The following is a 19,543-nucleotide window of genomic DNA, read 5'->3' as shown; positions in this document are numbered from 1 at the left end:
CCCAAAACAAGAATTTCTGAAAACACACATACGTACACACACACACACACACACACACACACACACACACACAATTTGCACTAGGCCAAATATGAATTACTTATTTTAAAAATTACTATGTGAAACATCTGGTATTGCAATGCCAAATAGCAAGTAAGTCCCAATATCTTTTATCAGTTCAAATGTCACTGAGTTCTTAGTGTTTCTGCTATCACTCATGTGCCAAGAAGCGATGGTTTGTGAATGAGCATTCCTATCTGCATACGTGTATACTGATGCTGTACAACAATCTAGGATTACCACAGAGGATTAGTATTCCATTAACCCTGTCACTTTCAATATTCGGAAGTTAGAATGTGGGTAAAGAAAGCTAGAAGGGAAAAAGTGTGAGATGATCAGGACATCTAGGCCAAAAGGATAATTAATGTTTAAGTTGATATAATTCATTATCCTAAAAGGCCACAAAGTTTTCCAAATTTAGTGTAGCAAACCCATCCGCAAAACAACACAAAAGCAGTTATTCCACTTTCTCTTCCAATCTCTAAGACCAACTTTACATTTTTTAGAATTTAAAATTCTATAATTTGTTTACTTAAAAACAATGACATTTATTCATTTTGCTTAGCATTTATCTATATATTTGAATAAATAATACTATATATTAATATAGTACAAAATTCAGAAAGTACAAAATTCAGAAAGTACAAAAGCTATCTACAGTGGAAATCTCTCTTCTACCTTTTGTCCCCACATCTAATCAGCAATCACCATTACCAGTTTTTCTGCAGTGCCATTTACTTTTGATCCCAGAGTTTTAACAACAGCATAGGTTCTTCAATTAAAAATCTGCAAATCTGGGGAGCCCAGGTGGCTCAGTGGTTTGGCGCCGCCTTCAGTCCAGGGCGTGATCCTGGAGACCCAGGATCAAGTCCCACATCGGGCTCCCTGCATGGAGCCTGCTTCTCCCTCTGCCTGTGTCTCTCATGAGTAAATAAATAAAATCTTTAAAAAAAAAAAAAAAAACCTGCAAATCTCCTAATTTCCAGAGAGTTATTTTATCTTTTAACCTAACCTCCCCTCAAGACAGTCATGATACAAACACTGGAGAGAAACAACTGGGAAATAAATTCTGAGTTTATGCATACCTGATCTATTTATGTGCAAACCGGCACTCCAAATTGAGCCATAATCTGTCAGCCCATATACAATGAAATTATTGCTTTTTAACAAATAAGCATGTTTCCCTATGCTATAAGATATTCCCATTTGATCCAGAACAAAGACTACACTTTCTACACAAAATGATGACTTTTTTGCAGAGGTGTTATTATCATTTTTTTAATTTTACATAATCTCTACAGTCAACATGGGACCCGAACTCATGACCCCAAGATCAAGAGTCACATGCTCTTCAGACTGAAGCAGCCAGGCACCCCACAGTCCTTTATACTTATTTATTTATACTATATAAATCTTACCTGCAGTTTTCTAGTACTTTGTTGCTGACACTTGTCTTTCTCAATAATCTGCTGGTAGAGTCTAGCTCTCAACACTCGCAAAGCTATTTCTTTATTTTTAATCTGTGATCGTTCTTGTTGGCATTCTACTACAAGCCCTGAAAAATAACAAGGATCAGAGGTAAACTGTAAGCCTACAGAAGCCAAATTAAGACGGAACTGAGATGTCAATTATACCTCAATAAAACTGAAAAAAAAAAAAAAAAAGGACAGACCTCAGGAACATTTTAAAGGGGGAAAGGTTAATCAGGAAAAGATCACAAGGGATTACAACAATTTTAGACTTAGCATACTTTAGAAGCTGTATCTGTCTTTTTACCATCATGATGGTAAAAGCAGTAGCTTGGCTATTTAGATTCTGATATCTGAGTAAGATATTTCAGAGGAGAAGACTGAAGGCAGTAGCATCTGCAGATGGTTACACATCCTTTCAGTCCCACAGCTCTGCCTCTCCATCCCAGCTCATTCAGATGACAGCCCGCCCTGCAGAGAGTGAACTACTGCCACCCCCATGCAGTGCTGCTCCAGTCTCTGTTTTAGTCAAGGGGCACTCAGCTTTTCCCCGTTAAACCACAAATTCACACAGAGCTGATGTTTTAAGAATGACTTTATACAACCCATGTGTCCATCAACAGATGAATGGATAAAGACATGGGGTGTGTGTGTGTGTGCGTGTGTGCAGATAGGTTATTTATAAATGTATGTATTTAGGAATTAGGTTAGCGGAGGGGTAGGCGAACCCTAAGCTTGCCTCATCCCTCAAACACAGCTAGATAAATATCTAATCATCTGAACACCCAAGAAATTGATCTGAGGACTGAGAGCACAAACTGCACATCTACAGGTAAGGAAACGGCCACCTTGTGTTAGGTAGGAGCTGTGGAGAGTTGATCTGGGGGAGAGAAGAGCTGGGGGGTGCTGTGGACAGGAGGGAGCCCCAAACATGGAGGGGAGGGAAGAGAGAGAGAGAGAGAGAGAGAGAGAGAGAAGCAGCAGGCCAGGGACTGCACACAAAAAACTATTTCCCAAAACCAGTGACTGGGAAAAGGAGAGGGGCTGTCTACAACTAGTTTTTACGAGCAATGGAGTGCAAAGCCGGAAGATTTAGGAGATTGTGCCGTCGATGGGGTTGTGCTTTGTGGTGCTCTGGTGGGAAGGGAGGGTGGAGACCTGGAGGTGGGCAGCGTGGTCTGAGGATCCCCTGGATCCCACGGGGGGACCAGCTCCCCTTCTTGGAGTGCACCTGGGAGTGCTGGCTCGGCCTCTCAGGGGACAGAACTAGCAGCGCTGATGTGGTCCCTGTTCCCTACATGGGAAGAGACACCATCTGAGGGCAACAAACCTTTTAGCTGCACTTTCCCATAAACCACTGTGTGGCTGTGTGACTGACTGCATTTCTGGGACAAAGTGGCACCAGCCACAATGTGGCGAGACCTTGCCCCAGAGGAGCAGCGTGGGTCCCTAAGATGTGGAGTTCTGAAATGCAGCCCAGTGCCTGAGCTCAAACACAGAGGAGCAGGGTGCCCCCTAGCAGGCGGGCAGCTCTGATATAAACAGGGTAAAGGCAGGGATCTGATGGGAGCCGGAGACACAAGAGGGGTGATGGGGTTGTGAGGTGACTGAGGACCTCCAGAAGGGGGCTGGTGGGAACCCCCTCTCCAGGAGAGCTCCAGGAGAGAGCTGGGCGATGCAATTTTCTCCCCTGCCAGTCAGCTCGGCCTGACTCCGGTGAGCAACACAGCTCCCCCCAGTGGACCCTACACCAAGCCCCGCCCTGCTGCATCCTGCAGGTTTGTCCCCAGCAGGGCAAGTCCACCTGAGACTCAGCACAGCAGGCCCCACCCCAGAACACCAGCACAATCTCCTCAAGGGCACTAAGGCTACTGATCACATAGTGCTGCAAACCTTCACCTCTAGGGGAAATAGGATCTATCTTCTTCTTTTTTCTTTTTTAAGATTTTATTTACTTATTCGACAGGTGCAGAGAGAGATACTGCATGCACACAAGCAGAGGGAAAGGCAGAGGGAGAGGGAGACACAGGCTCCCTGGCTGAGCAGGGAGCCCCAAGCAGGGCCCAATCGCAGGACCCTGGGATCATGACTTGAGCCAAAGGCAGATGCTTAGCTGACTGAGCCACCCACGTGGCCCTGGATCTAGATATTAAAAAACAACAAAACAAAAAACAAAACATCAACAACAGACCAAAACACACCTAGTTAAAACCTTGCCACACACCAGGAAAGACCTAAACACCCCTCACTGCAGGCAAGGAGAAACTGCAGAGGATTCACCTGAGGGAAGGAGCAGCCAAAACAAAACAGCAGAGTGCACACTCTGAAACACCTGAAGGACCAGGCCCAAGACAGTATAGGTCCCTTTTTCTTTTTCTTTCTTTTTTTTTTTTTCTGGACCTCTTCTTAATATAGCCATTACTGTCAGGAGCAGGAATATAACAGGCTTTCCTAACAATCACACGCAAAGACAAACAAACAAAAAACAGTGATCTAGACAAAATGACAAGATGGGAGGAATTCATCCCAAAAGAAAGAACAGGAAGAAGTAACGGCCAGGGATTTAATCAATACAGATATAAGATGCCTGAACCAAGAATTTAAAACAACTTATAAGGAATACTGAGCTGAGAAAAGCATAGAAGACACCAGAGAATCCCTTACTGCAGAGATAAAAGAACTAAAAACCTGGTCAAGCTAAAATAAAAAATGCTGTAACCAAGATGCAAAACCGACTGGATGCAATGATAATGAAGATGGATGAAACCAAGGGTATAGATACAGAAGATAAAATTATGGAAAATAATGAAGCTGAAAAGAGGGAAAGAAAGGTATTAGATCATGAATGTAGAGTTAGAGTTAGGGAACTCAGTGACTCTTTAAAGCATTATAACACTTGTATCATAGGAGTCCCAGAAGAAGGGGGCAGAAGGTTTAGTTGAGCAAATTATAGCTAAAAACTTCCCTAATATGGGGAAGGAAACAGATATCAAAATCCAAGAAGCACAGAGAACTCCCATTAAATTCCACAAAAGCTAGTTATCACTAAGACATATCATAGTCAAATTCACAAAATACACGAATAAGGAGCGAATTCTGAAAGCAAGGGAAAAATATCCCTAACCTACAAAGGAAGACATCTCAGATTCCCAACAGATCTGTCCACAGAAACCTGACAGGCCAGACAGGACTAGCAGGATATATTTAATTACTGAATGGGAAAAATATGCAGCCGAGAATATTTTATCCAGCAAGGCTGTCATTCAGAATAGAAGGAGAGATAAAGAGTTCCAAGACAAGCAAAAACTAAAGGAGTTTGTGACCACTAAACTAACCCTGCAAAAATACTAAAGAGGACTCTTTGAGCAGGGAAAAAAAGACCAAAAGTAACAAAAACTAGAAAGGAAGAGAGAACACCATCAGAAACACCAACTTTACAGGTAACACAATAGACACTAAATTCATATTCATCAAGAATTACTCTGAATGTAAATGGACTAAATGCTCCAATTAAAAGACATGGGGTGTTAGAATGGATAAAAAGGAGGACCCATCTATATGCTGCCTATAAGAGACTCATTTTAGACCCAAAGACATCTACAAATTAAAAGTGAAGGGATGGAGAAATATGTGGCATGCTAATGGACATCAAAAGAAAACCATACTTATATCTGACAAATTAGAGCTAAACCAAAGACTGTACCAAGAGATGAAAAAGGATACTCTATCATAAACAAGGAATCTATCCATCAGGAATATTTAACAATTATAAATATTTATGTCCCCAACTTGGGAGCACCCAAATATATAAATCAATAAATAGCAAACACAAACTAATTGATAATAATACAACAATTGTAGGGGACTTTAATACCCCACTCACAGCAGTGGAAAGATCATCTAAGTAGAAAATGAACAAGGAAACAAGGGCTTTGAATGACACACTGGGCCAGATGGACTTAACAGATATATTCAGAACATTCCATCCTAAAGCAGAATACACATTCTTTACGAGTGCACACAGAACATTCTGCAGGACAGATCACATAGTGGGTCACAAATCAGTCCTTAACAAATACAAAGAGACTGAGGTCATACCATACATAGTTTCCAACCACAATGCTATGAATCTTGAAGTCAACCACAAGAAAAAATTTAGAAAGACCACAAATGCATGTAGGTGAAAGAAACATCCTACTAAAGAATCAATGGGTTAACCAAGAATGTAAGAAGAAATTTTTAAAAATACATGGAAGCAAATGAAAATGAAAATATGACAGTCAAAAACCACTGAAATTCAGCAAAGGCAGTCCTCAAAGGGAAGTATATTGCAATACAGACCTACTTCAAGAAGCAAGAAAAGTCTCAAGTAAACAACGTAACCTTACACCTAAAGGAGTCAGAAAAGGAACAGAAAATAAAGCCTAAAGCCAGCAGAAGGGAAATACATATTAGAACAGAAATAAATGATATAAAAACAAACAAACAAAAAACAGTAAAACAGATCAACAAAACTAAGAGCTGGTTCTTTGAATCAATAAAATTGATAAACCCTTAGCTAGGTAACCTTTCTTTGATAAACCTTTCTTATCAAAAAGAAAAGAGAAAGCATCCAAATAAACAAAATCTTGGATAAAAGAGAAGAGATCATAAGCAACACCACAGAAATGAAAACAATTATAACACAATATTATGAGCAATTATATGCCAATGAACTGGGCAATCTGGAAGTAGTAGACAAATTCCTAGAAACGTACAAACTACTAAAACTGAAACAAGAATAGAAAATTTGAACAGACCTATAACCAGTAACTAAATCAAATCAGTAATTAAAATCTTCCAACAAACAAAAGTCCAAATCCAGGGCCAGAGAAATTCTACCAAACATTTAAAGAAGAATTAATACTCATTCTTCTGAAACTTCCAAAAACAGAAATGGAAGGCACCTGGGTGGCTCAGTGATTGAGCTTCTGCCTTCGGTTCAGGGCATGATCCTAGGGTCCTGGGATCGAGTCCCACATCGGGCTCCCCTCAGGGAGCCTGCTTCTTCCTCTGCCTGTCTCTGCCTCTCTCTGCCTGTGTGTGTGTCTCATGAATAATAAAAAAAAAATCTTAACCCTCTCCCCCAAAAAACTGAAAACAGAAATAGAAGGAAAACTTCCAAATTCATTCTATGAGGCCAACATTACCTTGATTCCAAAACCAAAGACCCCATTCTGATAAGGACACTTACAGGCCAATATCCCTGATGAACATGATGCAAAAATTCTCAACAAGATACTAGCAAATTGGATCCAACAGTATATTAAGAGGATTATTCACCACAATCAAGTGGGATTTATTCTTGGGCTGCAGAGGTGGTTCAACATCTGCAAATCAATTAACATGATATACCACATTAATAAAAGAAAGGATAAGAACCATATGATTCTCTTAATAGATGCAGAAAAAAAGCATTTGCCAAAATACAGAATCCATTCTTGATAAAAACCCTCAACAAAGTAGGCATAGATGAAACATACCTCAACATCATAAAAGCCAGGAAAGACCCATAGCTAGTATTATCCCCAATAGGGAAAAACTGAGAGGTCCGGAACAAGACAAGGATGTCCATTCTCACCACTGTTGTTTAACATAGTACTATAAATCCTAGCAATCAGACAACAGAAAGAAATAAATAGCATCCAAATTGGCAAGGAAGAAATCAAATTCTCACTATTTGCAGATGTTATACTCTATATAGAAAACCCAAAGGACTCCACCAAAAGATTGCTAGAACTGATATAGGAATTCAGCAAAGTCACAGGATATAAAATCAACATGCAGAAATTTGTTGCATTTGTTTACACCAACAACGAAGCAGCAGAAAAAGAAATCAAGGGATTATCAAAAGATGAATGGATAAAGATGTGGTCTATGTATACGATGGAATATTCCTCAGCCATTAGAAACGACAAATACCCACCATTTGCTTCGACGTGGATGGAACTGGAGGGTATTATGCTGAGTGAAATAAGTCAATCGGAGAAGGACAAACAGTGTATGTTCTCATTCATTTGGGGAATATGAATAATAGTGAAAGGGAATATAAAGGAAGGGAAAAGAAATGTTGGGAACTATCAGGAAGGGAGACAGAACATAAAGACTCCTAACTCTGGGAAACGAACTAGGGGTGGTGGAGGGGGAGGTGGGCGGGGGGTGGGGGTGACTGGGTGATGGGCACTGAGGTGGGCACTTGACGGGATGAGCACTGGGTGTTATTCTATGTGCTGACAAATTGAACACCAATAAAAAATAAATTAAAAAAAAAAAGAAATCATGGAATTGATCCCATTCACAATTGCACCAAAATCCATAGGGATACCTAGGAATAAACCTAACCAAGATGTAAAAGATCTATACTCTGGAAACTATGGAACATTTATGAAAGAAATTGAAGAGGACACAAAGAAACGGAAAAACATTCCATGCTCCTGAATTGGAAGAACATTGTTAAAATGTCTATACTACCCAAAGCCATCTACATATTTAATGCAACCCCTTTTCTGTTCCGTTGATCTATGTGTCTCCTTTTGTGCCAGTACACAAAGATAAATTCAAAATGGATGAAAGACTTAAATGTAAGACAGAAACTCATCAAAGTCCTAGAGGAGAACACAGGCAGCAATCTCTCTGACCTCGGCTGCTACAACTTCTCACTAGACATGTCTCTGGAGGCAAGGAAAACAAAAGCATAATTCACAGCTTGAATATGATACAGCATTGTTTGAGTTGATTCAACTAGTTCCACCAGTGGGTGAAACACTGTCTACATATGATGAAAATACACGAGATTTCATGTTCCCGGGTCCAATATTATCATATTCAAGCTGTGAATTATGTCCCATGTGAAATCATGGGATATCATCAAGATAAAAAAGCTTCTGCACAGCAAAGGAAACAATCAACAAAACTAAAAGCCAGCCTACTGAATGAGAGAGGATATTTGCAAATGACATTATCTGATAAAAGGTTAGTATCCAAAATCTATAAAGAACTCACCAAACTCAACCCCCTGAAAAACAAATTATCCAGTTAAAAAATGGGCAGAAGATAGGAATAGACGTTTTTGCAAAGAAGACATTCAGATGGCTAACAGACACATGAAAAGATGCTTAACATCACTCATCATCAGGGAAATACAAATCAAAACCATGATGAGATACCACCTCACACTTGTCAGGATGGCTAAAATTAACAACACAAGAAACAACAGGTGTTGGAAAGGATGCGGAGAAAGGGGAACCCTCTTACGTTGTTGGGCATGCAAACTGGTGCAGCCACAGTGGGAAACAGTATGGAAGTTCCTCAAAGAGTTAAAAATAGAAGTACCCTTTGATCCAGCAATTGCACTACTAGGTATCTACCCAAAGGATACAAAAATACAGGCATGCACGCCAATGTTTATAGCAGCATTATCAACAATAGTCAAACTTGGAAGAGGCCAAATGTCCACTGACTGATGAATGGATAACAAAGATGTGGCAAATATATACAATGGAATATTATTACTCAGCCATCAAAAAGAATGAAATCTTGCCACTTGAAATGATATGGACAGAGCTACAGGGTATGATGCTAAGCAAAATAAGTCAGTCAGAGAAAGGCAAATACCATATGATTTCATTCATATATGGAATTTAAGAAACAAAACAAAGAAAAATGGAGGCAAAAAACCAGACTCTTAAATATTTAGAGCAAAATGGTGGTTACCAGAGGGGTTGTAGGTGATGGGGATTAAGAGTACACTTACTGTGATGAGCACTGAATAATGTATAAAATTGTTAAATTACTATATATACGTTACATATATATATACACTATATTATATATTTGAAACTATCATAACACTAAGTTAATTACATGGCAATTAAAAATAAATACAATGAAAAGAGAAAAATAAAAATGCATAAACAGTTGACCCTTGAACAACACTCGTTTGAACTGCACAAGTTCACTTATATAAATTCTTTTTATAGTATAGTATTATAAATGTATTTTCTCTTCCTTTTGATTTTCTTAATAACCTTTCTTCTAGCTTAATTTATTATAAGAATGCAGTATACAATTCAAAATATGTGTTAATCACTATTTATGATATTGGCATGGCTTTTGGTCAACAGTAGGCTATTAGTAATTAAATTTTAAGATAGTCAAAAGTTGTGTGTGTATTTTTGACTGCCAAGAGTTGGGGGGGTTGGCACCCCTAATTTCCATGTTGTTCAAGGGTCGATTTTGTATAGAAAGCAATGAAAAGAAATCATTTAAAACTCTTTACAAGGGAGACTTTAGAATGAATGTTTCTCAGTTGTCCTGGCTCTATATTCAGCTAATCCCACATCTGATCATACATATTTTCATTAGCCAACTTCTGGGTTTGTGTGGCTTTTAGCCCAAATCTGGACCTGAAATAGTGACCCTTCAAATTTCAGATTGTGCTATTCTTAACTTCACAGCTATCACCCTGAAGGTTTGTTTCTCATCCTGCTCTCAGTTACATTAGAGGTGAAAAGTACCTTTCTTTCTGAACCACAAAAGCCAAAAACCATATTAGCTTAGGCCAGCTGAACTGATATAATGGCAACTATTTTGGTGGAAATTTTTTAAAATTCCTACAAAATTCTACTCTCCAAAAACAAAACAAAACAAAATTCTACTCCCCAAATTATGTTTTCACCCTAACTAAGCTACAATCTATACTTGCTAATATTTTTAGTAGGAATGCCTAGGTTTCACCTCTATTGGTTTTCTCTTATCTGCTTTACTGCAGTCATGTGTTTGGGCTGGGGCACCAACTTGCTTTCATCTTCAGGCATTTGCCTGGAGCTGTCTTGAATCTGGTATTCTTTTTGCACCACCCAAAAGATATGAAAATATTCATTTCGAGAAGGCTAGACATTCATAAGCTTTCCTTCAAATTTCTCTTCTTCTCAGCTGACCGGCAGTATAAGCTGACCGGCAGCTTATACACTGGTACTATTCCTATCCAGTGCCTGAGGTCAGAATTTTTAGCTTAAGACTTACTTATCAGCTCAGTAATTCCCAAGGGAATCACTTCATTATATGTCTTAATATACTTTCTGCTGAGGAATATTTAATCATAAGTATTCACTTAAGAATAGAGAATTTGGGTAGGGGGGAGATAGGCTGAATATTAGAAGAGCTATTGAAGTAAGATGCTGGAGTTGTGAAAAACTGTAAAAGGACTTCGAAAAATCAAAAACTTCTCTCAGTGTTGTTTCAGTACTCCAAAATTCTAGGTAGGAATAGTACCAAGAGGGTATTTAATATACATTTGCTAAATAACTACATTATTACTTAAAAGATTTTCAATTATAAATGAGAACAAATAGACCATGTATCATTCTAAATAGCCCATTAAAGAAAATTAACATCTCTGAACTTGAGATGCATCTTATCCTTATTGGCATATGATAACTTAATTGGTACTATTTTTTATATTTCTTCATAGCAACAAAATAGTGATTTCTCTTTCAATTGATGGGTTCTTAGATTAGATGAAATAAATTATACATAATCAAAGATTAAATAAAAATCCTGTAATCTTAAAAGTATAAAATGATATAAAAATTAAATCTGATTTGGAAGAATTAGGGATTATCTATAATCTATGATGATGAAGGAATACATTGTTAGAATTACAGAGGTCCACTTTCATTAATTAGTAAGAAACTAAAAAGCCTGCTTTGTTTATTTTTTTTATTTTTTATTTTTTTTTTACCTCTTCATGAGAGACACAGAGAGAGAGGCAGAGACACAGGTAGAGGGAGGATCCAATCCCAGATCCTGGGATCTTCACCCTGAGCCAAAGGCAGACGCTCAAATGCTGAGCCACCCAGGCATCCCTAAAAAGCCTGCTTTAAAGCAGAAAATACTAATTTGTCTTCATCTCAATTTGATAAATTTCACTAAAAAAGGTAACTTTTCCCTGAACATTTAACCGTAACCCCATGGTACCACTCTTCCAATGGCTGAAAAATGGAGTTCTACAGAAGCATTAGGTTAGAAAAAAGTGTGAGTTTTCAGAGTCCATGTGCAAGAGGGAAATGGAAAAATGACCTATAGCTCTCACTTTCAAGTCTAACAGGGACATAGTTCCCATTCTAAGGGTTGTGGAGTGGACAGATTAGAAGAAAGGCTCAGTTTTCTTTGCAATAGATACTGAAGTCACAGTAAACCTCAAAGTACACAGTTGACTTAAGAAATCACCTGCTCATAACATGGATTCATAAGCCCTAGTAGTCCTTGTAATACATGGCCTAAGGGAAGGTTTGAGGGTAAGCCTTAGGGCCTCTTTTAGATCAAAGAATCGATCTTAAGTGGCTAAAAAATAATTTAGCCCAAGGTGAGTTTGGCAACAAAAATATTGGTCACTTTTTGTAAAGTCAGTAATTTATGGCTGCACAAGGATATGTTTTTAAAATATTTTGGTTCATTTTTGTCATAATTTTTATCACTTTTACCTGACTTTTTCTCATTTTAATTTTTAATTCAGCTTAAGCTCATTATTACTATTCTGGACAGTTTATAATATAGAACAATATCCCACAATACAGGGTTGAAGCACAACACACTAAGTATCCAAAAATTTGTGGACTTCTTAGGTAAATTATGGTAAACTACAAAAAGTATCACCTCATTTTTGGTGAAAAAAGATACATTTCTATATGCATAAAAGAGCAAATTTGAAAAGATATACAGCAAAGATATATGCCAACACAAATTGAACACCAATAAAAAATAAATTAAAAAAAAAAAAGATATATGCCAACAGTGGTTACTGGGAATGGTTATAAATGTTTTCTGTTCTTTTGTGTATATATTCTCACTGTTTACAGTTTCTTTTTAAATTTTTTTTAAATTTATTTTTTTAAAGGTTTTATTTATTTATTCATGAGACACACACACAGAGAGGCAGAGACATAGGCAGAGGGAGAAGCAGGCTCCCAGCAGGGAGCCTGATGTGGGACTTGATCCCAGGACCCCAGGATCACACCCTGGGCTGAAGGCAGAAGCTCAACCACTGAGCCACCCAGATGCCCCAGTTTTTAGTTTCTTAGGGAGTAAAAATCAAAGAAATCTTGAGAGACATTATAAAATTATCCTGTTGCTGGATATTTAGGCTACATCAACTTTTGCTATTACAAACAGTACAAGCAATAATAATTGGCTGACAATGAATTTAAAATTTAAAGGTGACATCTGATTTCAAGATGGCCTCCTCTTTCTTTTAAAAATGACACTAAAACAAGAAAAAGAAATGTAAATACAAAATAAAAACAGGTGATGCACAGAGCCCCAAACACAATATATAAAGGCAGAAAGGCTATGGAAGAATGGTAAATGACTTAGCAGTGGGGAGGAAGGTGAAATGTTACTCCTTGTAGTTGGATAGCTGACCAGAAACAAGCCTTTTTGCCCTGCTGAGTAGCAGAAAGGCCCAGGAACTGAGGCACCAGGTACTTAGAAGTTAAGGACTAAAATCAGAAAGTCCTGAAGTAGATCTCTAAGTCCCTTCCCTCTGTCTGTAGGAGGCAGAAGGTATAGTCTTTAGAGAATTAAACAAGGGAAGTTCGACTTGACACTTGGCACAAAGGAAATTAAATGAGACATGGGAAAGAAAACAAGAGGATTAAGGAAGTTTGCTTACTAAATGGTGAGACCTTGACCTTACTCTTAAATGTAATCTCAGAGAATCCTATTCAGGAGAAAACAAACTACTCAAGTGAAAAGATCTACAATCTTTGACATTTGGAAGTTCCTAATAAAAAAGTGAATTAGAAAAGATCTACAAACCTTGACATTTGGGAGTTCCTAATAAAAAAAGTGAATTAATCATCTAACTGCCCTAAAGTGAAACTTACTAGTGGGTAAGTGGCACCCAAGCACTTAAGAGTTTTTAGAACCTCACTGTTATTGTGTATATATAAAGACAGTAAAGAATTCCTTGACCTTTCTGACCAGAAATTAAGAGTGAAACGGAAAAAATAAACTGAAAGGAAACAGAGACATTATATGAAGGAGGAGAAAACTTCAGGGAAACTAAAATTCATATATTTGAATAAAAAAACAATGCATCAATAATAACAAAAGGATGTTATAAAAATGGGACAATTCTGAAAATAAAGAATTTGTGAATATTTTTAAAAAGAACAATTTTTTAAAATTTAGTAAAAGTGTTGGGGGAAAAAACCTAAAACCAAAGTGATGGACAATTTGAGAGAAAATAAAAGAAGACAAACAGTAAATCCAAGAGGTCTAACATCTGACTAACAGAAATTCCAGGAAGAACAAAGAAAACAGTGAATAAGAAATAACTGAAGAAAAGATTTCAGAACTAAAGGGCAGGAGTCTCCATATTGAAGGCAACAAACAGAATGAATGGGTTAAGCCTCTGACTCTTGATCTAAGCTCGGGATTGTGAATTCAAAATTTAAATTCTGAAAATTAAATTTTAATTAAAAATATTAGAAATAATGAATGACAAAAGTGTAAAATGTTCTAAGAGGACATGGTTTCCAACCAAGTATTCATCCCCAGTGAATCAGGAGATCAGAATAAAGCTATTTTCAGAATACATTCATCTCATGCATCTTTTCTCAGGAAATCACTTGAAGGACTTCACTAAAATGAAGGAGTAAACTAAGAGAGATGAGATGGGACCTAAGATATAAGAGGCTCCAGCACAGAATAGGGTGGAAAAGAATTCCCTGTCAGTGTCCAGAACAACCTCTGCATTGCAGCCCTGGAGAGCAACTGCTCCAGACTAGAGCACCATAACGGAGGGCTCTAACAGAGATCGTGCCACAATGCATTAGCCCAATATAAAATCTAGTTAATTCTATTCTACAGAACTTCTGGAAGAACAAGGAAGACTGAATCAAAGAGAAGTAAGCAAATATAAAAATAATGAAGTAATTATTAACCCTAAGAAATGAAATCACAGTATAGTCTCTCCCCTGCTATCAGAAAGAAGAACATTCCTATGAGATCTTTCATAGGCCAAAATGTTGTAAAGTGAAGAGCAATTATCACTAAGTTACACGGAAAATTTTTTGAGCATTCCCAGACCCCCCAAAAAACTCTGTTATTAAAACACATCTTTCTAATGGATATACAAAATAAATTGGGAAAATAAACTGAGATAAAGCCCAGATGCTCACAGAGTTCAAAGCTGTGGTAGCTTAATGCTGAGATGCTGAGTGTAATTCCCGGGGAAGGAGCTTCATGGGGCCACTCTCACTGCACAGAGCGCTCGAAGCCTCTATAACACTTAGCTGCAAAATAAATGCTGAACACTATTTTGCTTTTTACCTTTTTTTTTTTCTGTAAAAATGAAAATGTTTTAGATTTCTTTTGGTTGGTGAAAACTTGTATAACGTAGGTTTTTCATAAAAGTGAAAATGTGAATTTCTGAAAAGCAGGAGGATACCTGTAGGCTACTTGGCTCAACAGTGAACACTACTCACTTACTCTTTACATGAAAGTGATGAAGATTAGTTTTGCCAAAATATACATAAATATGTTAGGAAAACAGGATATTATGAGAGCCATAAGCTTCATCTACTAGACTAATAAGTCAGTATATATATATATATACACACATATATATATATATATATATACACACATATATATATATATGATCTTATAGCTAAGTTATCAGCAGAGTACAATTTGTGTATCATTTAGAAACACGAGGTAATTACCAGAAAAAAATAGCAAGAGTTTAAATTGGTTGCCTGCAGGTAATTAGGGTCAAGGAAGGAGGGAAGGGGAGTAAAAAGAGGTCCAAGAAGCTGCTGGGTTTTGGTACAGGACTTTACCACTGGCGTTTAAAACCATTTAATATAGGGGCATCTGGGCGGCTCAGTGGTTAAGCATCTGCCTTTGGCTCAGGTTGTGATCCCGGGGTCCTGGGATTGAGTCCTGCATCGGGCTCCCCATAGGGAGCCTGCTTCTCCCTCTTCCTATGTCTCTGCCTCTCTCTCCGTGTCTCTCATGAATGAATAAATAAAATCTTAAAAATGAACAAAAAACTCATTTAATATATAACAAAAATTAATTTTAAAAAGGAAAGAAATTGTAAAAGCTTACAATTTAGTTTAAAATCTAAAAAATGATAGAAATATTTTAAAATCACAGTAAAGACTACAAAACTACCTCATAGTACACCAAAATTACCAATATTCAAAATAACAGCAATAATACAACACAGACCAGTGGAGCTAGTGGTCAGTCTATAAGATGACAAAAGATCCATTGCAGTGGCATGTCCAGGACTACTTTCAAGTTTTGTTTTTAGGCTGGGACACCTCTGCTGTCCAGTATACTTTGGCGGCTTCTCTGAATAGGTCCTCTCACTGTATCCTTTGAGACAGGTGCCTTTTCCAAACAGAAGTGGAATATGACCATATTGGGGACCTCAGACCCACGACTCCAGAGTCATCTTTAAAAGGTCTTTGTAAAGACCTTAAACGAGACTCTTAAAGCGAGACTCTTAAAACAAGACACTGATACAAAACTGTTTTCTTCTCGATGTTGAACAGTTTTGTATGATGTAAAAACGGGTCAAAAGTACAAAAGCAAAGGGACCTGATTACCTGTGGGAATATGGACAAGTCTGACAGCACTATCAGTTGTATTAACATGCTGTCCTCCTGCTCCTTTGGCCCGAAATGTATCTATTCGCAAATCCTTGGGGTCCACCTTCACATCTACCTAGAACGAAAGGTATGGAGCAAGTAAATTCAACAATGCTTTAATACTAAATTTATTTCAAGATTTTTCAAATAAACCGTGCTGTCTTGTTCTAAGTCATAGCCATTAAACTAAGAAATAGCTTATACCAATGAAAGAACAACAAACTCCCTATTCCAATGGGTTCTATTTTTTTGACATTGACTTATGATGCTGTGAGATCACTGAGTTATGTCATCTTACAAGTTTCATTATCATCCCACAAAGTCACAGCACAGGAAATATCTCTCTGTATGTGTGTATGTGTGTGTATACATAAAGTTGATCCTCCTTATTCCCGGATTCTGTATCTGTAAATTCACCTACTTTATTTGATCCCCCAAATCGATCGTTGCAGCATTTTCACAGTCACTAGCAGACATGCACAGGACAGCACAAAATCCAAGTTGCTCTATATGTGCGCATTTCCAAGCTGATGTTGAACAAGGTGATGCTTTGCTTTCGTTTTTCAGTGTGAACAAAAATGAAAACAGGAAGGGGTAGAGCAGTATAGTACAAGAAACTGTGGCTCTCATGTTAGTTGGATGGGGTATGAACCCCAATTCTGGCATCTGTTAGTGAAGTGGCCTCAGGTAAGTCACCCAACACTTCTGAACTTCATTGTCATTTTGTAAAATAAAGAAAAATAGAATCTACCAGGATGGACTACATTTTGTAGTTTTTAAATCTTATTATTTATTTATTTGGATGGATTATTTTTAAGCTTATAATTTTTGTAATATACATAGATATAGGAACATATATATGGGTATATAAATATATGTATATACATGCACACATATATATCCTCTGGGGGAAATGATGGTTCAATATTTGCTAAATCAGTGTTTTCTGAGACTTTACAGAACATAAGCACCATGAACAATGAGAATCTACTGTGTGTGTGTGTGCGCACGTGCGCGCGCATGCACGCACTGATCTACGGACTGAATGGAGGTGTCCAAAAAGATATGTTCATGTTCTAACCACTAGAACCTCATTTGGAAAAAGATCTTTTCATGTTCTAACCACTAGAACTTCATTTGGAAAAAGAGCTTTTGCAGCTGTAATTGAGTTAAGGTGAGATCATCCTGGGGGTGCCTGGGTGGCTCAGTCAGTTAAGCGTCTACCTTCACCTTGGGTCATGATCCGGGGTCCTGGGATTGAGCTCCCTGCTTGGTGGGAGGCCTGCTTCTCCCTATACCTTTGCTTGCTATTCCCCCTGCTTGTGCTCACTCTCTTTCTTTTACATAAATAAGTAAATACAATCTTAAAAAAAAAAAAAAGAAAAAAGATGAGATCATCCTGGATTACTCAGTGAGGCACTAAATCCAATGAGAAGTGTCCTCAGACAGCTGGAGGAGAAAGAAGAGGAGAGGAACACATGCATTCAGAGTCATACAGCTTCAAGCCAAAGAACACCTGGAAACTAGGAGAGATAGGGGAATATTCTCTCCCCGAAGCTTTGGGGGGGAGCACAGCTCTGGCAATTCCTTGAGTGGACTCCTGGCCTCTAGAACTGTGAGAATAAATTCTTATTGTTTTAAAACCCTATGCTTGCGGTAATTTGTTACCCACACACAAAAAAAATAGTTAAAAAATACACTGTTTTTCAGGGGAGAATTAACATCTTATTTCACATTTACCATTCACTTGTATGAATGATAGCAAGTGTGACTCTTTATAAAGCACAGTAATAACAGTTTTTGAATCTAATATACAACCTGGTTATTCTTTTGTTTCCTCTAAATGAGTTCTATACTGTGAAGAAAAAAATTATGCAGCTTTTGTTAAAATATGCCAGTGTTGGCTACCTCAAAATTTCAATAAACACTAAAGGGATGAAGAATAATTTCCCATTTTTTGCAGTTACAGTATATGAAATAGTTATATAGCAAATATATGCATATTCTATGTCATATTCTCCCCCAAATGTTATAGAAATTACCTAATGACTATTGGGAAATCCTGAACAAAGAACCAGTGACTTAATAATATACAGAGAACTTTAAATGTCAAGAGAATAAGACTTTGCTCTTTTATGAAAATGAAACTCTACTACATGAGTGTAATTTTCAAGAATATAAAGAAAATAAGGGGATGAGTGAGAATGGTGGAAGTATAAGAAGGAAGCAAGACAACTCTATGGTTTTGATTTCCCAACAACGTAAATGCTCAATACACCAAAAATGAAATTAGGTAAAAGAGGAAAGAAAAATCAAATCCTAATATTCAATAGGAAAAGGAACATATGAATCAAAATATTTACCATAATGCTATCATAACCACATAGAAAAACACTATTTCAGATGGTCTTTGAACATTGTGCTCTGACTACACCTTTCTTGGTGAACCATATTCTAAGGACAGAAATCTTAAACATTACTCAGTAGTTTATTATTTTATTTATTTTATTTTATTATTTTATTAATTTATTTTTTTAAATATTTTATTTATTTATTTATTCATGAGAGACACAGAGAGGCAGAGACATAGGCAGAGGGAGAAGTAGGCTCCCTATGGGGGAGCCTGATGTGGGACTCGATTCCAGGATCACAACCTGGGCCAAAGGCAGATGCTCAACCTATGAGCCACCCAGGTGTCCCTACTAAGTAATTTAAAAACAATTTTATATATGCTATATAATAAGGAAAAAAAGTAAATATATTAATGTGATTAAGAAATAAAATTTCTACTCTAAGTGGGCAGTGATATAAATAAAAAATACAAGATAGGGAGGGGAGAAAAACTCCCTGTAACTTTTTTTTTTTTTTAAGATTTTATTTATTTATTCATGAGAGACACAGAGAGAGAGGCACAGACACAGGCAGAGGGAGAAGCAGGCTCCATGCAAGGAGCCCGACGTGGGATGCGATCCTGGGTCTTCAGGATCACACCCTGGGCTGAAGGCAGTGCTAAGCCACTGAGCCACCTGGGCTGCCCTCCCTGTAATGCTAAATTTGAGTTGATAGTAACAATAATTTCAACAGTGATTTAAAATCATATGTTTCTCCTAGCTCTGTCCACTGAAGAATCTAAATATAAACACACTTTAGTAATAATGAGCACACCTAGAACCTAGATCTTGATTTCTGGGTACATTTCTCACTCAAAGAAATGTGATCTGACTTCAAGTCTGAGGCAGAAAGGCAAAAGGTGGGTTAGGATATCTAATTATGCCAGAAAGCAAGGATATGCTCATAAACTGATGGGGT

General features: G+C 37.5%; 1 protein-coding gene across 11 annotated transcripts in view; it reads right to left on the bottom strand.

The window, feature by feature from the left end:
• MTRF1 (mitochondrial translation release factor 1) overlaps positions 1-19,543 on the bottom strand; it is a 52,803-nt gene that overhangs the window by 14,444 nt on the left and 18,816 nt on the right. For 6 of the 11 annotated variants that reach the window (XM_026009616.2, XM_072760637.1, XM_072760641.1 and 3 more), the window contains exons 7-8: positions 16,193-16,310; positions 1,479-1,615 (exon numbers count right to left, since the gene is read on the bottom strand). In XM_026009616.2, coding sequence (XP_025865401.1) covers positions 1,479-1,615; positions 16,193-16,310 — 255 coding nt within the window. Of the gene's footprint in view, positions 1-1,478; positions 1,616-16,192; positions 16,311-19,543 lie in introns of those variants that run through there. The other 5 variants (XM_072760647.1, XM_072760646.1, XM_072760643.1 and 2 more) reach the window with 2 other exon arrangements.

This window comes from Vulpes vulpes, chromosome 6, assembly GCF_048418805.1.
Source record: "Vulpes vulpes isolate BD-2025 chromosome 6, VulVul3, whole genome shotgun sequence".
Lineage (NCBI taxonomy): Eukaryota > Metazoa > Chordata > Mammalia > Carnivora > Canidae > Vulpes > Vulpes vulpes.
This window is presented reverse-complemented; position numbering and strand designations above follow the sequence as displayed.